At 44.1% G+C, this 17960-nt stretch overlaps 1 protein-coding gene across 4 annotated transcripts in view; it reads right to left on the reverse strand.

Moving 5' to 3' along the window:
• CEP170 (centrosomal protein 170) overlaps positions 1–17960 on the reverse strand; it is a 306205-nt gene that overhangs the window by 69562 nt on the left and 218683 nt on the right. For all 4 annotated transcript variants that reach the window (XM_073671540.1, XM_073671537.1, XM_073671538.1 and 1 more), the window contains one exon: positions 4995–5250. In XM_073671540.1, the coding sequence (XP_073527641.1) occupies positions 4995–5250 (256 nt within the window). The remainder of the gene's footprint in view (positions 1–4994; positions 5251–17960) is intronic.

Consider the following 17960-nt stretch of genomic DNA (forward strand, 5'->3'; position numbering starts at 1 on the left):
CATTGCTCTGGCGGAAGTTGCTTACTCTCGGCAGCCCTTTCATAAACGGTCAGAAAGGCCTATATATCGTCACCCGGGGTAATTTTTTGCATCTCACGTCTTACTGCCTTTCGGACATGGGAGTCAATAGCCAGATCTGGGGGTGGGGTGGTTTGTCGGCCTTGGATGGCGGTCGCCAAAAGCAGCATCTGCTGCTGATCCTGCTGCTGTTGACGCATCTGCTGTAGCAGCAGCTTGTTCATCTCCTGCTGTTGTGTCAGGACTAGGTGTTTTATTACATTCTCCATGCTGCCGGAAGTCACTTGCTGGCTGGCGGCCTTTACCCAGGATATACATCATAGCGGCTACACAGATTGCTGGATCGTTGCCCCCACCCGAGACTCCACTTGTGGTAGAGTCGCTCGCTCTGCTGCACTCAGAGGTAGATACAGGACACGGTCTCTTTAAACGACTTGGTTGTTTATTATAAAAAGCAGCATAAACCACAGCCAAGTGCAGAACAAATATGGCCTTTCTGGCATAACAGGAAAGAAAAAGGAAAAAGGTACCAAACTGTCCTTACTTTGGCCGAGGTCCAGCCACACAGGGTTAGCAATTGCACATGGTCCAGTTGAGCATACAAACACAAGCTCCTCTCTCTCAAGAGCTAGCTTCCACACACTGAACACCTGAGGTAAAAAGGCAGGATATTTAACCCCTTTACCCCCAAGGGTGGTTTGCACGTTAATGACCAGGCCAATTTTTACAATTCTGACCACTGTCACTTTATGAAGTAATAACTCTAGAACGCTTCAACGGATTCCCCTGATTCTGAGATTGTTTTTTCGTGACGTATTGTACTTCATGATTGTGGTAAAATGTCTTCGATATCACTTGCGTTTATTTATGAGAGATATGTCACACAAAATAGTTAATAAATAACATTTCCCACATGTCTACTTTACATCAGCACAATTTTGGAACCAAAATTTTTTTTGTTAGGGAGCTATAAGGGTTAAAAGTTGACCAGCGATTTCTCATTTTTCCAACAAAATTTACAAAAACATTTTTTAGGGACCACTTCACATTTGAAGTCACTTTGAGAGGTCTTTATGACAGAAAATACCCAAAAGTGACACCATTCTAAAAACTGCACCCCTCAAGGTGCTCAAAACCACATTCAAGAACTTTATTAACCCTTCAGGTGCTTCACAGGAATTTTTGGAATGTGGAAGAAAAAAAATAACATTTATTTTTTTTCACAAAAATGTTACTTTAGATCCCAATTTTTCTATTTTTGCAAGGGTGTCAATAAAAATTGAACCCCAAAATTTGTTGTGCAATTCCTCCTGAGTAAGCAGATACCCCATATGTGGGGGAAAACCACTGTTTGGGCACACAACAGGATTCGGAAGGGAATGAGCGCCATTTGACTTTTTGAATGTAAAATTTACTTGAATAATTAGCGGACGCCATGTTGCGTTTGGAGAGCCCCTGATGTGCCTAAACAGTGGAAACCCCCCACAAGTGACACCATTTTGGAAACTACACCCCTCAAGGAATTTATCAAGGGGTGTAGTGAAAATTTTGAACCCAGAGGTACGACACTTAGATAACATTAGGTCATCATATTGAATAAGTTGTCATTAGTCTTTAGTGCAAGTGCTCGCGACTTGATTTTGCATCGGGTACTCGAGTATGCACCAAGTATCGCAGGTGCTCAAGTAACATGCTTGAGTCCCCGCCTGCATGTTTCACCGTTATTAGAAACCCCCAAAAAGCATGCGGGGATCACTCATGCATGGCAAGGAATCCCCGTGAGGTTTTTTTGGCTGTATAACAGCTGCAAAACATATGGGGTGGAGACTCGAGCATATCACTCGAGCACCCGCTATACTTGTTGCATACCCGAGCACCCGATGCAAATTGAAGTAGCGAGCACTTGCACTCAAAATAGTCGCCATTTTTTTTCTTTACTTCTGAAAAAAATCACAATCACAACCCTAATACAACCACAACCCCAACCCTAATACAAACCCAACCCTAACATAGCCCAACCCTAACCCTAGTCCAACCCTAAACCAACCCTAACACAAACCTAACCCTAACCCTAGAATTTACTTTTACGCTGTTCCTCGTGCGGTGTAAGTGATTAGACTACTTTATTTGTTGGGTTAGTGCAAAGCGATACCAGATTAATATTGGGTTTTTATGATTGACAGCTGTCACACACTAAAAAACTCTTTTTTTTGCAAAGATTCGTTTTTGAATCGCCATATTTTGAGAGCTATAATTTTTCCATATTTCGGCCAACAGAGTCATGTTGTTTTTTGCGGGACAACTTGACTTTTTATTGGTATCATTTTCAGAAACTTGACATTTTTTGATCGCTTTCTATTCCAATTTTTGGGAGGCAGAATAACCAAAAACCAATAATTCAGTAATTGTTTTTTTGCTTTTTTTATGCCGTTCCGCGTGTGGTAAAATTTATAACACAGCTTTATTCTTCGGGTCAGTACGTTTACAGCGGTAACACATTTATATTGTTTTTTATGTTTTGCCGCTTTTACACAATAAAAACTATTTTCTAGAAAAAAAAAATTTGTTTTGCATCTCTTTATTCTGAGAGCTAAAACTTTTTTATTTTTCGGCTGATGGAGCTGTATGGTGGCTTGTTTTCAGCGGTACCATTTTTATTTACATTCGTCATTTTGATTGCGTTTTATTCCATTTTTTGTTTGGCGGTATGATGATAAAGAATCGTTTTTTGCCTCATTTTTTATTTTTATTTTTTACAGTGATCACTAAAGGGGTTAACTAGTGGGACAGTTTTATAGGTCGTTCCAGATGCGGCGATACCAAATATGTGTGCTTTTATTGTTTTCTTTCATAAGATTATTTATTTATAGGTACAATATATTTTTATTTTTTTGGATTATTTTTTTCATTTTTTTAATATTTTTACAAAAAAAAATATTTTTTTCACTTTGTGACACTTTTTGATCTTTTACACTTTGTTCCACTATGGGACTTTCACTTTTTACATTCTGATCGGCTGTATAGCACAGGAATGCAGCAGCATCCCCATGCTATACATCCTGTCAGTGTTGCACAGGGACAAGTTACTTTGATCGCGCACTGCGCATGACCAAAGTAAATTCGTGCCTCCTGGTGACCTGGATGTTGTCATGATGACATCAGGTCACCATGACAAAATCCGGGACCGGACTCAGATGCCGCGGGACGCCGGAGAGGAGGTAAATATCGGCACTTACCTCCCCCGTGCTCCCGCAATGCTGCGATTGATTTAATTTTTTTTATTTTCGAAAGGGTAACAGGAAAAAATGGACCATGAAATTTGTTGTGCTATTTCTCCTGAGTAAGCAGATACCCCATATGTGGAGGAAAACCACTGTTTGGGTGCACGGCAGGGCTCGGAAGGGAAGGAGCGCCAATTGACTTTTTGAATGTAAAATTTGCTTGAATAATTAGCAGACGCCATGTTGCATTTGGAGAGCCCCTGATGTGCCTAAACAGTGGAAACCCCCCACAAGTGACACCATTTTGGAAACTAGACCCCTCAAGGTACTTAACTAGATGTGTGGCAAGCACCTTGAACACCCAAAGTGCTTCACAGAAGTTTATGACGTAGAGCCATGAAAATAAAAAAAATCTAACTCCTTCCACAAAAATGATCAGGAGCATCCCTATGCTATGCAGGCTGTCAGCTCTGCACTGAGACAAGTTAGATAGACTGTGCACTGCGCATCATATAACTAACTTGCTGGTGCCTGGTGACCCGGATGTTGTCATGACGACATTGGGTCACAATAGCAACGATCGGGACCCCGTGGTAACAGCGCAGGTTCTCCGATCCAAGGTAAGAGGGGAGCTCTTATCTCTGCCTGCTCCCGAAATGCTGCGATCGACTTCGATTGCAGCATTGCGGGGGTTAATGTGCCAGGAGCAGTGCGGGACCGCTCCTGGCAGATAGTGCTGTGTGTTAGCTGTCAGAATCAGCTGACACCCTATGGCGATTGTGCCCACACAGCCTTTGTGAGGGCACAATCGCCGAGGCGTAATAATATCTACCTGGTCATTAAGGCCCACAGCACAAGGATGTATTGATTAGTGTTGAGCGAATTTGTTCGGCATTTCAAATTTTGGTTCGGGTTCGAACATCTGCGTGACAGCGTGGCAAATCAGGAATGTTCATGGGCGGAGCAGATTTTTTGGTGCGAACAAGCCGGAAGCCAGAACACAAACCTGAATTTGAAATGCGAACAAATTCGCTCAACACTAGTATTGAGACGCCTCATGTCAGAAAGGTGTTAAGCGAGACTCCCATGATTGTTTCAGCATGCTATGATTTAGGACGTTATATGCGCCAGAAACGCGTCAGTGTTTTTAATTCTCGATGCCCTCTACTTTTAATGGATTACAAATAAAGAATTATTGTCTTTTATTACCCGATGGAAGTGCCGACCTTTTTTCAATTTGCTCCTATGGGGAAAAATGATTATGTTTGTTTATGCTAGAAAACTGGCATTTAAAAGCAAGATGTTTTTGCACAATGCTTAGGTGCGCATAACCCAGCCCACCAGATTCTCTAAATTTACACAAGAAAGTGGTGGCTATTATATTAGTTTCTAATAGATTTCTGATTCTAGTGCACAGGTGGCTATTATATTACTCCATCGGCAATTCTTCAACGTCAGTCTTGATGAACAGGTCCTATTACAGGTAGGTTTGGAGGGTTTTATGAAGGGGCTGAGTCGTGCTCCATTGTTTACATGAAGTCAAGGGAAGGGAGAGCTCTTCGGATACAAACTTTCAACCTATTAAGGCAATATACAAAAAACAAGCATTCTGGGCGTAACAAAAGTGTTTTACCATTGCAGCCAAATTGAGTCGTGCTGTCATGATACATAAAACTATTGTACCGAACAACTGACGTGATCCACAGTGGCATCAGTGTGCATCAGCTTACTTCATTATTTTGCTAATGTCCTTACCTTGCTATTTCTTCACGATGTGCAGTCCAGTCTCGGATATAATCTTCCTGTTCTTTGGCCTTATGTTTAAATGCCGACACATTTAGCACTCCAGGCGGTGCGGTGACTGTGCTACTTCCATTAATATGTGACCTCTGAACTTTAATTGCTGGAGAGGCACGTAGCCTCGAAGGTTTAGGAGAATTTCGGTTTGTCCCAAATTCATCTTCAGAAGTAGAAGCATACTCGGGAGGTAAACGTCTCCAGCGGGTATTGACTGGGAATTTGTAATGATAAAACAAATTACTTCGAATTTACATAAAAAATGGACAATAAAAAATATAGTTAGAAGCGCAAATTTAAGAGTAAAATGGAGCATATAAAAAGCAACATAACCATCTATACTTATGTTTAAAGGTAACCCATCATCATGAAAATGGAGTCTAATCTGTAGGCAACAAGTTATAGAGCAGGAGAAGCTGAAGAGAATGATATATAGTTTTGTAAGAAAATAATCAGTATTACCTGTGATGTAATCACTTAATCCTCTGCCCTTTCAGGGACTTTCAGTCCAGTGGGCAGTCCGATCAGTGACTGATGGATGTCTCTATGCATTCTTACACATGGACGGCTGTCAGTCACTGGATGGACCGCCTACTGGACTGAAAATCCCAAACAGAGCAGAGGCTTAATTCACAGGTTATGCTGAATCTTTTCTCCTGCTCTATAACATGGTGCTTGAAAATTAAACTGCATATTCATAGTGATAGGTTCCATTAACAAACATTTCTCAATACCAGAGGATTTTACATGCAGAAGGAACTCTGCAAGCTCCAAACACATTGTATAAATCAAATAGTATGGAGTTGTTTTGATTACAAGTGAGAGTGATTATGTAAAGGTTTATAAGAGATCTGTGTATCCTACAGTGCCCTTCCAGGGAGAACTTTGTGTTGTAACTATACTAATGATTTAGCAGTCATCAAAGCAAACCCGCCAGGTTCTTAATAGCCACAGTTACCCCCCCAGCCTCCCCTCCTCCCAGGGTCAGTGACTTCTCCATTCACTTCCCCGGGAGCCAGAGTGACCCCCATCAAATTTCTCAATAACAATAACACTCCCTTACGACATCAATCATAGGGGCCCACTCCCTAACTTTCCCAGAAATCGTAGGCGTAGCTCCTCACTTCATTAGTTCATAACTGGTGCTGTTTCTTAAAAAAAATGCACACCCTTTTTAATAATCCTGGAAAATTATTTAAAGGTCTACAGAATAAAAATCACATTTAATTTTTGTTTTTTTATGTGACTACAAAAAATCTTTAAATATTTCAGAATGGAGCACGCACAATCGTCAGACAGATGACATGGTCTTCAGCTCACTCTAACTTTGGAGTGTAGACTGGGGCTGCAAAGGGTGGGTGATTTAATTTTTTTTTATTTATGCCATTTATGAAAAAGTGACTTGAAGAGAGGATGGAGATAAATAAAAAAAAATGAGTGGACTCAATGGTGAGTCTGGAATGTGCTGTACGTGACTGCTGAGGACAATTGCTTGCTGCAGGTGCAGGAACAATGCAAACCAATGGATTGGATGTGCATTAAATGGTATCGCTTTTGCTTTTTAAATATTTAATTCATTCCCTGCTCTCAGCCATATTTTCATAAATCCCGAAAAATCCCTTTAGTTCCTTAACCTCTTCCAGACGTAAGACACATATGTTACGTAGCCATGTATGAATGGTGCTCAGGAGCGGATACTAGGCAGATGCTGACAGTGATTTATCAAAACTATAGCAAGCAGCTTAGTATGTTACATATCGCTGGGTATGCAGTTCACAGGTTAAGAGTCAAAAAATGAGTGACAAATTCCCTTCAAAAGATCAAATTGCTGGTCCGCTCATGCTCTGGCTCCCATAAAAAAACGGTATGCAAATTGCCTCTTCAGAGAAAGAGAAGACTTGTACTCTATAGCGCCACCTATTGGAAGCAGCAATCCTACAAGTCACAATCAACCCTTTAACTAGTCTTGTAATATGAATTTGGATAATAGCCAAATCAGAATCTCAATTTGCAGACACGGTGTTTCGGGCTGAGGGCCCTCGTCAGTGCAAAGTATGTGAACTGATTTGGCTAGATGAGAGGCTCTGGACTGAGGTCTAAGGGGGTAATGTTTCTCCTTATGGAGAGTGACACACCTAGCCAAACCAGTTCTCATACTTTGCACTTCATAGTTGTGCGCTGTCAGGTTTAATAAGTGGGATTTCTTGCCTTATAAAGTTATGTTAAAATCAAGCACACCATTGTTTTTCTTATGAAATTCTCAATAAGTTTGATGTGTCACATGACCCTCTTCCCATTGAAAAAGTTTGATCCAAAATGGCCGACCCTCAAAATCGCCGCCATGGTCATATATACTATGACATATATATACTAGCTATTGAGCCCGGTCTACACCCGGGTGGAGAGCATTCATATTGGTATATGGTCTCCCATGCTGGTATGTGCTGCCCCCATCCTGGTATTTGTGCAGCCCCCATCCTAGTATTTGTGCTCCCCAATCCTGTTCCTCCATCCTGTTATGTGCTGCCCTCATCCCTATCTTGGTATGCATGGCACCCTTCACCACCAATCCTGGTATGCATGGCACCCCTCACCACCAATCCTGGTATGCTTAGCATCCCTCACCCCCAATCCTGGTATGCATGGCACCCCTCACCCCCAATCCTGGCATGCATGGCACCCCTCACCCCCAATCCTGGTATGCATGGCACCCCTCACCCCCAATCCTGGTATGCATGGCACCCCTCACCCCCAATCCTGGTATGCATGGCACTCCTCATCCCCAATCCTGGCATGCATGGCACCCCTCACCCCCAATCCTGGCATGCACGGCACCCCTCACTCCCAAACCTGGCATGCACGGCACCCCTCAACCCCAATCCTGGTACGCATGGCACCCCTCATCCCCAATCCTGGTACGCATGGCACCCCTCACCCCCAAACCTGGTATGCATGGCACCCCTCACTCCCAAACCTGGTATGCATGGCATCCCTCACCCCCAATCCTGGCATGCATGGCACCTCTCATCCCCCAATCTTGGTATACATGGTACCCCTCATCCCCCAATCATTGTATACAAGGTCCCCTCACCCCTCAATCCTGGTATGCATAGTCCTCTCACCCCTCAATCCTGGTATGCATGGTCCCCTCATCCCCCAATCCTGGTATGCATGGTACCCCTCATTCCCCAATCCTGGTATGTATGGTACCCCTCATACCCCAATCCTGGTATGTATGGTACCCCTCATCCCCCAATCCTGGTATGTATGGTACCCCTCATCCTCCAATCCTGGTATGTATGGTACCCCTCATCCTCCAATCCTGGTATGTATAGTACACCCCTCATCCTCCAATCCTGGTATGTGTGGCCCCTTCATCCCCCAATCCTGGAATGCATGGTACCCCTCATCTCTCAATCCAGGTATGTGTGGCCCCCTTATCCCCCAATCCTGTATTGTGTGGCCCCCTCATCCCCCAATCCTGGTATGCGTGGCCCTCTCATCCCCCAATCCTGGTATGCATGGTCCCCTCACCTCCCAATCCTGGTATGTATGGCACCCCTCAACCCTTTCACACTGTACACACATACAAAAAACTCCACTTATACTCACCTTTCTTCCCTGTCCTCCAGCGCTGCGGTGTCCTGTTCTGTCGGAGGCCGGGGGAGGAGTGTGGCGCCAGAGTACACGCATGCCCATACCGCGCTGTCTGGCGCCATTTTGCTCAAGATACACTGCAAATGAGTCTTCAGTAAAATGGCGCCGGATAGTGCTATGCGCATATGCGCATGCACCGACTCCGATGCCTTCACTCCTGCCCCAGTCTCCGGCGAGAAGAGAGGAGCCGCGGAAACGCTCCTCCCGGTCAGGTAAGTATGCAAGTATGGCGCCGGAGATCACGGTATGCGTTCAGTGTCTACGCATACGGCGATCTCCGGCGCCATACATTCCTCTTACCTTTAACAGCCCTATGCGTTCTTCTGTCTGGAGCCAGGCTGCGCGTCGTGCATTCGCAGTCTATAGAGGCTTCCGACAGAGGGACGCTTGCAGCGTTATTATATATATATATATATATATATATATATATATATATATATATATATATATCACACATACAAGTAAATAAAATCTCCTCTGAGGCGTCTTTTTACTAAGCTAAACAAGCTAAACTTTCCAACCTTTTATCATATGAGAGGCCTTCCATCCCTTGCAATAATCTAGTTGCCCGCCTGTGAGCTGACTCTAACGTCTGAATATCCTTTTTAAAATGTGGAGCCCAGAACTGGATACCATATTCTAGATGTAGCCTCACCAGTGATTTCTAAAGGGGTAATAATAACTAGGGATCGCAGGATTTTATTTCTCTTTTTATACATCCTAAAATCTTGTTTGCTTTTGCGGCTGCTGCTTGACATTGAGTACTGCTGCTCAGCTTACATGTAACCAGAGTACCCAAGTCCTTCTCCTGTTCTGTAGTCCCACTCCCATTAAATGTACACTTTCATAAAATGCATATGCAGCAATAGGATTACTCAGTTTTAGGTTAAATTCTCTACATTTATCTACATTAAACCTCAAAGTGTTTGCCCATTCTTATCCAGATGATTCTTCAATATCGTAATGTCAAGATCAGATTTTAATATCCTACATAGTTTGGTGTCATCAGCTAAGACTAACACTACTTTTAATCCCATCCCCAAGGTCATTAATAAATAGGTTAAAAACAGGGGTGGATTAAGAGTAGCAAGGGCCCCGGGCAGTTTAGAAGGCGCGGCCCCCCCACCCCACACACCTGATTTATCACGTGACATGTCACATGATCCCCTGTGATAGATCATGTGATAGTTCATGGGAAATTAATTTGGCACAATATTAATTGTGCTGCCTCATCTGAGAGCAGCACAATATTGGGGCAGATACCCTGATTCCAGCGATGTGTCACTTTTTCAGCTGCTTGTCGTCATTTTGAGAAAATCACCGTTTTATCTGCTGCAGATCTAGCAGCTCTCTGAATGCTGCGCTCTGTATAGCCCCACCCACACCACTGATTGGCAGCTTTCTGCCCATGCTCAGTGTACACAGAAATCTACTGATCAGTGATGGGGGTGGGGTCCTACAGAACTTTCTAGTCATCTAGTGATAATTACCTTCTGACAAATCAATGATTTTATCAAAACAACACTAAGCAGCCCAGTAAGTGACACATTACTGGAATCAGTGCCTCTAACCCTACATTACATACAGATTCCCATACCATACAGATTCCCTTTAAAGGAGCTGTAAACACAAAAAAGTTTGTATTAAAAAAATACAAGCCATTTGTGAAATTAACTTTTTTTCATTGTTAATTCACATTAGACTGTATCTTCAACACTTTTGTCAGCAGGTCTTATTACAGACTCTGAATAGGGCAGCTCTCTCCCTCTCCCTCAGCAGAAAGTCACAGCATGGTTAAAAAACGGGATCTTTTATGATTTTCTCATAATAAATAAAAAAGGACATGCAAGTCCTCCAAACTATTTTCCGTTTCTCTATAGGGGAGGTCCTAAATCTTTCTTGTTCTTTAGTTGATCACATGTCAAAAAGGCAAAGCATTTACTATGAACTCGCCTAAAAAAAGATACACTTGGAGAGTAATATCATCATCTGCATGTAAATATTCCTTGACTCTAAGGGCTCGCTCACACTGTCGTATAACACGGCCGAATGCTATGTGATGTTTTATCGGATAGGATATGGGACAGTGCGATTATTGGCATGAGAAAATAATCTCATTCGATATTCGGACCATGTGCACCCATACAAGTCTATGGGTGCACGTAAACCATTGGACTGCACTCGGATGTCATCCAAGTGCAGTCCGATGAACACTCACAGAGACTATGGAGAAGATGGAGAAATTAAATTCTCCATCTTCTCCATATCTGTGCTGCGAGAGAATCGGATCACACTCAGTTGAAGCTCTGACAGAGCATAATTGGCCCTATTCTCTTGCATGATAGAACATATGGCTTAGTGAGTGGACCCTAAAACTGAATAGTAGTGACGGACAGGCACCTCACAAGCGGGATCCATGTAGCTCTCAGATGTCATGTAGGTAGGGCTTCATTCCATGGGGTAGGGCTTAATTTCAAGGTATATAAAAAAAATGGACTTCAAATAAAAATTAAATGAACACAAAAAGCACTAATTGAATTATTTTTTTCGTATTTATGTTTGCAGCCTCTTTAACCGCTTCCCGACCACCCACTGTAGATAAACGTCCGCGCTGCCCGGGCTCTGTGCAGCGCGGACGTTTAAAAACGGTGGGTGGTCTCGCAGTGCTCAGGACCCCCAGGGTTCTGCAAGTGCTGCGGGAGCGGTGAAGAGCGATAGCTCTGACAGGGAACATCATCGGGACCTGATTAGATCAGGTCCCAGTGATGTTAACCCTTTGCTGTCTTCTATATGCCGCGATCTATAGTGATCGCGGCATATAGAAAACAGCAGGAGGAGAGGGGGTCGTCCACTTACCTCTCCGACGACCCCTTGATTGCTTTCAGGACCTGGCGTTGCTATGGCAGCTGGAGGTCACATGACCGCCTCCAGCTCTGCCATATATGGTGTCCTTCCTGTCTGGCTTCAGTCTGTAGCTGATGCCAGACAGGAGGCTGTGAAACAGTCAGTGAAGATCTCATATAATGTAATACATGTCTATTACATTACATGAGATCAGGGATCAGAAAAATAAAAATTAATGTCCCATACAGGGACTAAGTAAAAATGTAAAAAAAGTTAAAAAAATGTTTTGAAACTGTTAAAAAAAATCACAAAATAAATAAAAATAAATAAATAAAATATTAAACCGATAAATCCATATATTTATGCAAAAATAAAAAAAGTACACATATTTGGTATTGCCGCGTCCGAAACAACCCGATCTATAAAACTGTCACACTAATTAACTCCTTATGTGTACACCGTAATAAAAATAAATAAAAAACGGAGCAAAAAACTATGCTTTTTCCTCATATTGCCAAACAAAAAGTGGAAAAAAATGCGATCAAAAAGCAAAATGGAAATAGAAATGGTACCGCTGAAAACGTCATCTTGTTCCGTAAAAATCAAGCCGCTATACAGCTCCATCAGCCAAAAAATAAAAAAGTTATACCTCTCAGAATAAAGCAATGCAAAAAAAATATTTTTTCTATAAAATTGTTTTATTGTGTAAAAGCGCCAAAACATAAAAAAATATACAGTAAGTGTAGTATTGCTGTAAACGTACTGACCCGAAGAATAACGCTGCTTGATCACTTTTACCACACGCAGAACGGCATAAAAAAACCCCTCAAAAAACAATTCCTGAATTGTTGGTTTTTGTTAATTTTACCTCCCAAAAAACGGAATAGAAAGCGATCAAAAAATGTCACGTACCCAAAAATGGTACTAATAAAAATGTCAACTCGTCCCGCAAAAAACAAGCCGTCACATGACTCTGTCGGCCGAAATTTGGAAAAATTATAGCTCTCAAAATATGGCGATGCAAAAACTAGATTTTGCAAAAAAAAAGCGTCTCTTAGTGTGTGACAGCTGTCAATCATAAAAACGCGATATAAATCTGGTATCTCTGTAATCGCACCGACCCAAAGAATAAAGTAATCTCATCACTTATACCGCATGAGAAACGGCGTAAAAAAATAAATAAAACCAATTCTTCACCTGCTACTGATTTGTTTATTATGTCTCCCAAAGATCGCAGTAAGGCTCGGCACACATTTATCCTGCGCTCTGCGCTGAGCACTTACGCCAGAGTTTCCATGTAAATCTCTGAAATATGTGATTCAGCCGGAACCCATGACGGAAGATTCCCTGTAATGAGGCAGATATAGGCCACTGTGGATGCCGTCTGGCCTGTGATCCCATGGTGTCATTTGTTTTAGGCGTGCATAAAAGTGCGGTTGGCCACAGTTTTGTGCACTTCTGAAAAAAAGGACACCGCTAAACAGAGGCCAGACGGAGTCCAGAGTAACTCTGCTGCCTCATTATAGTGAATGGATCCCACAGGGGTTTCATCTGAATTACATCACTTGGAAATTTAGATGGAAACCCCGATGTAAGTGCTCAGCCTAGAGTGCCGGATAAATGTTACGTAAAATGTTCCCAATAAAAGCTTCAACTCAGTCCTCAAAAAAAGCTAGTCCCCACTCAGGTCCGTCATCTGTTAAAAATATAAGGGACTTCCAAGTTACTGGTAGCAGAAAGGCTCTGGAAAAGCGAAATGGCCCTTGCCCCCCAAAAGAAATTCAGAAAATGTTGTGCTCCCAAATCCAAATGCCTATTCTACAATAATTTGTTCTCCAATTGTCAAATAGCGCTCGGTCCCCCCCAGATCTCGCCGTATGGCTGAGCGGTACGATACAGGCACATATGGGGTATTGCCACTTTTAGAAGAAATTGTGTGACACATTTCGGCACCATTTTTACCCATTGCCCTGTGTGAAAATGTAAAATCTGAGGGTAAAACATTTTTTTGTGGTAAAAATATAATTATGCTTTTCTCACTGCCCAATGGTATAAATTTAAAAATTAAAAAATACTCACTACTTCCCTAGATGAATTCATTGAGAGGTGTAGTTTACAAAATGGGGTCACTTGTGGGGGTTTCTGCTGTTTTGGCATGTCAGCGACTCTTCCAATGTGACATGGTGTCTGCAACCTATCCCAGCCAACATAGTGCTCCTTTCTCTTCCAGACCCTGCCGTACACCAAAGCAGTGGTTTTCCTCCACATATGGGGTATCGGCGTGTTCAGGAGAAATTGCACAACAAATTTCATGGTGCAATTTATCCTATTACCATTATGATAATGGAAAATTAAGGGATGAAAAACGTTTTTGTGGGAAAAATGTGAAAATTTTATTTTTACAGCTCAATATTATAAACTTCTGTGAAGCACCTTGGGGTTCAAGGTGCTCACCACACATCTAGATAAGTTCCCTAAGGGGTCTAGTTTCCAAAATGGTGTCACTTGTGGGGGGTTTCTACTGTTTAGTCACATCAGGAGCTCTCCAAACGCAACATGGTGTCTGCTAATTATTCAGGCAAATTTTACATTCAAAAAGTCTAATGGCGCTCCTTCCCTTCCGAACCCTGCCGTGCGCCCAAACAGTGGTTTTCCCTCACATATGGGGTATCAGCACGCTCAAGAGAAATTGCACAAAAAATTTTGGGGTCCATTTTTTCCTGTTACCCCTGTGAAAATAAAAAAAAATTAGGTCTAAAGTAACATTTTTGTGAAAAAAGTTAAATGTTAATTTTTTTCTTCCACATTCCAAAAATTCCTGTGAAGCACCTGAAGGGTTAATAAAGTTCTTCAATGTGGTTTTGAGCACCTTGAGGGGTGCAGTTTTTAGAACGGTGTCACTTTTGGGTATTTTCTGTCATAAAGACCCCTCAAAGTGACTTCAAATATGATGTGGTCCCTAAAAAAATGTTTTTGTAAATTTTGTTGGAAAAATGAGAAATCGCTGGTCAACTTTTAACCCTTATAGCTCCCTAACAAAAAAAAATTTTGGTTCCAAAATTGTGCTGATGTAAAGTAGACATGTGGGAAATGTTATTTATTAAGTATTTTGTGTGACATATCTCTCTGATTTAAGGGCATGAAAATTCAAAGTTTGAAAATTGCAAAATTTTCAAAATTTTCGCCAAATTTCCGATTTTTTCACAAATAAACGCAAGTCATATCAAAGAAATTTTACCACTATCATGAAGTACAATATGTCACGAAAAAACAATCTCAGAATCAGGGGGATCCGTTGAAGCGTTCCAGAGTAATTGCTTCATAAAGTGACAGTGGTCAGAATTGAAAAAATTGGCCCGGTCACGAAGGCAAAAACAGGCTCTGGTGCGAAGTGGTTAAAAACCCTTTGAGGACCAAGGCACATATATGTCCCATAGTTTTAAACTGGAAAAAAATTTGATTGAATAACATTTAAGGTCCTCGAAAGGTTTAAGTAGGTCATAAATTCATATGAATACTTGCTCATACAATTTCACATGCCAAAAGATGAAGAAGAACAGAATCAAAAATATGACATTAAGTGGAGCACTTACAGGTATTCAAGGTGAAAGAGACCAGCAAAGGCATCGTCTCGAATGACAGTAAATGAGTTAGAATTCAGCAAGCTGACAATGAAGACAGCAGGTTAGAAGCGAACCAGACTTTATGGTGCTCAGAATTAGTCAAGCAGGATTTATTGACTGCTCTTGCAAAGCACTGAGACTCCCGCTGTGTATAGATGGCGCCGTGCGGCCTCCCGCTGTGTATAGATGGCACCGTATAGATGGCTATGTGCGGCCTCCTGCTGAGTATACGTGTATAGATGGCTACGTGCGGCCTCCTGCTGAGTGAGTATAGATGCCGCATGGCGCTCCCCCCAGAGACAGCAGGAGGCCGCACAGCGCCATCTATACTCATCGGGAGGCCGCACGTAGCCATCTATACACAGCAGGAGGCCGCACGGCGACATCTATACTCAGCGGGGGGCCGCACGTAGCCATCTATACACAGTGGGCGGCGCACGTAGCCATCTATACACAGTGGGGGGCCGCACGGCACCGTCTATACACAGCGGGGGGCCGCACGTAGCCATCTATACACAGCGGGGGGACGCACGTAGCCATCTATACACAGCGGGGGGCCGCACGGCGCCCCCCCCAGAGACATCAGGAGGCTGCACGGCGCCAGCTATACTCAGCAGGAGGCCGCATGCACACACACAAACATATACAGACACGCATAAACACATTTGAAACACAAAAATACATACAGACATCACACAATGACATCTGCCCACACACACACACACAGACATCACACACACACACCTGCCCACACACACACACCTGCCCACACACACACACCTGCCCACACACACATCTGTGTGTATGTATGTATAGTGTGTGTGTGTGTATATGTGTGTGTGTGTATATGTGTGTGTGTGTGTATAATTTGTGTGTGTGTATTTTTTTTTTAAGTTAAAAACAAGTAAAATGCATGTGGCATCAATAGCAAGACTCCAGATATAAGGGCCTATTCACACTGAATTTTGCAATGCATTCATCTCCTCTTTCCAGGCTTCTATCTAAATCCCTGAAAAATGGCATTCAGATGTGCCTTGACATAGCCATTGATTTGAACAAAGGCAAACCGAGGCTAAAGTCTGAATCTTTAGGCTCCATTTGCTCTGCTTTCAGATGTCTCATTTCAGACAGCACAATCCTGAATTTCAGGGATTCAGTTGTAAGTGTAACGGGTCCGGGAGGCGGAACCTCTGAGCAACTTATACAAGGGGGCGGTCCTTGTAAGGAAGCGGGTGGCGACCAGGGAAGACAGGCAGGCAGTCACAGCAGGTGACCAGGACAGTCTCTGGGTAAACGGGCAGGAGGTCACGGCAAGTGACCGGGACAGTCTCTGGGTAAACGGGCAGGAGGTCACAGCAAGTGACCGGGACAGTCTCTGGGTGAACGGGCAGGAGGTCACGGCAAGTGACCGGGACAGTCTCTGGGTGAACGGGCAGGAGATCACGGCAAGTGACCGGGACAGTCTCTGGGTGAACGGGCAGGAGGTCACAGCAAGTGACAGGGACAGTCTCTGGGTAAACGGGCAGGAGGTCACAGCAAGTGACCGGGACAGTCTCTGGGTAAACGGGCAGGTACGACCTGAGACGGCTGAGCCTCCAGGTAGGCTAGCAGGCAGATGGCAGATGAGTGCTCCCAGGTGAGCAGGCGAGAGTCTCTGGATAAGCAGGTGGTCACAGCATGTGACGGCGGAGCCTCCAGGTAGGCTAACAGGCAGGTAGCAGATGAGCGCTCCCAGGTGAGCGGGCAAGAGTCTCTGGACTGGCAGGTGGTCACGGCACGTGACGGCAGAGCCTCCAGGTAGGCTAACAGGCAGGTAGCAGATGAGCGCTCCCAGGTGAGCGGGCAAGAGTCTCTGGACTGGCAGGTGGTCACAGCACGTGACGGCGGAGCCTCCAGGTAGGCTAACAGGCAGGTAGCAGATGAGCGCTCCCAGGTGAGTGGGCAAGAGTCTCTGGACTGGCAGGTGGTCACAGCACGTGACGGCGGAGCCTCCAGGTAGGCTAACAGGCAGGTAGCAGATGAGCGCTCCCAGGTGAGCGGGTTAGCTGGTCCATAGACAGACTGACAGGAGTCGGAAGGCAGACCGTCGGACCTCAGGCTAGCAAACAGGTAAGCGGATAACAGGCAGGAATCAGACAGCAAACTGGCAGGAAACTAGCAGGTAACTGGTAACGGGACCTGAGGGCTGAAGCAGAGTAGTGAACAGTGCAACAACATTGCTCGGGCACCTCCATTTTGGAGGAGGTGCCTTATATATGGAGGGATCCTCCGGCCATTGGCCGGGGACTCCTTAGGGCGACGCGCGCGGCCCCTTTAAGAGAGGGGGAGCGCGCGCCCTAAGCACAGTGACCGGGGGAGAGCGGGCGCTGCAAGCAGAGCGGAAGGAAGCCGCCGGGCACGGAGCAGAGAGGTGAGGGGAACAGCGTCCCTGCCTAGCAGGAGGCAGGGACGCCGACGCTACAGTACCCCCCCCTTTAGGCCCCCCCTTTTTTTTAGGCCAGACAGAAATTTAGCAAGGATGAGAGGGGCATGGATGTTCTCCCGGGGCTCCCATGTTCTCTCCTCAGGACCAAACCCCTTCCAATCCACTAGAAAAAAGGTCTTTCCTCTTACCCTTTTGGTGGCCAGAATGTTCTCTACCTCAAACTCGTCTTCAGCAGAAACCGGAGCAGGAGGCGTACCTGTAGACTTGGAAAAGGAGTTAAGTACCACGGGTTTGAGAAGAGATACATGGAAGGAGTTAGGGATCCGTAAGTTGGCCGGGAGTTTCAATTTATAGGCCACCGGGTTGATCTGTTTG

Source organism: Phyllobates terribilis, unplaced genomic scaffold, assembly GCF_046119375.1.
Source record: "Phyllobates terribilis strain yellow unplaced genomic scaffold, ASM4611937v1 Scaffold_3__8_contigs__length_932513732, whole genome shotgun sequence".
NCBI lineage: Eukaryota > Metazoa > Chordata > Amphibia > Anura > Dendrobatidae > Phyllobates > Phyllobates terribilis.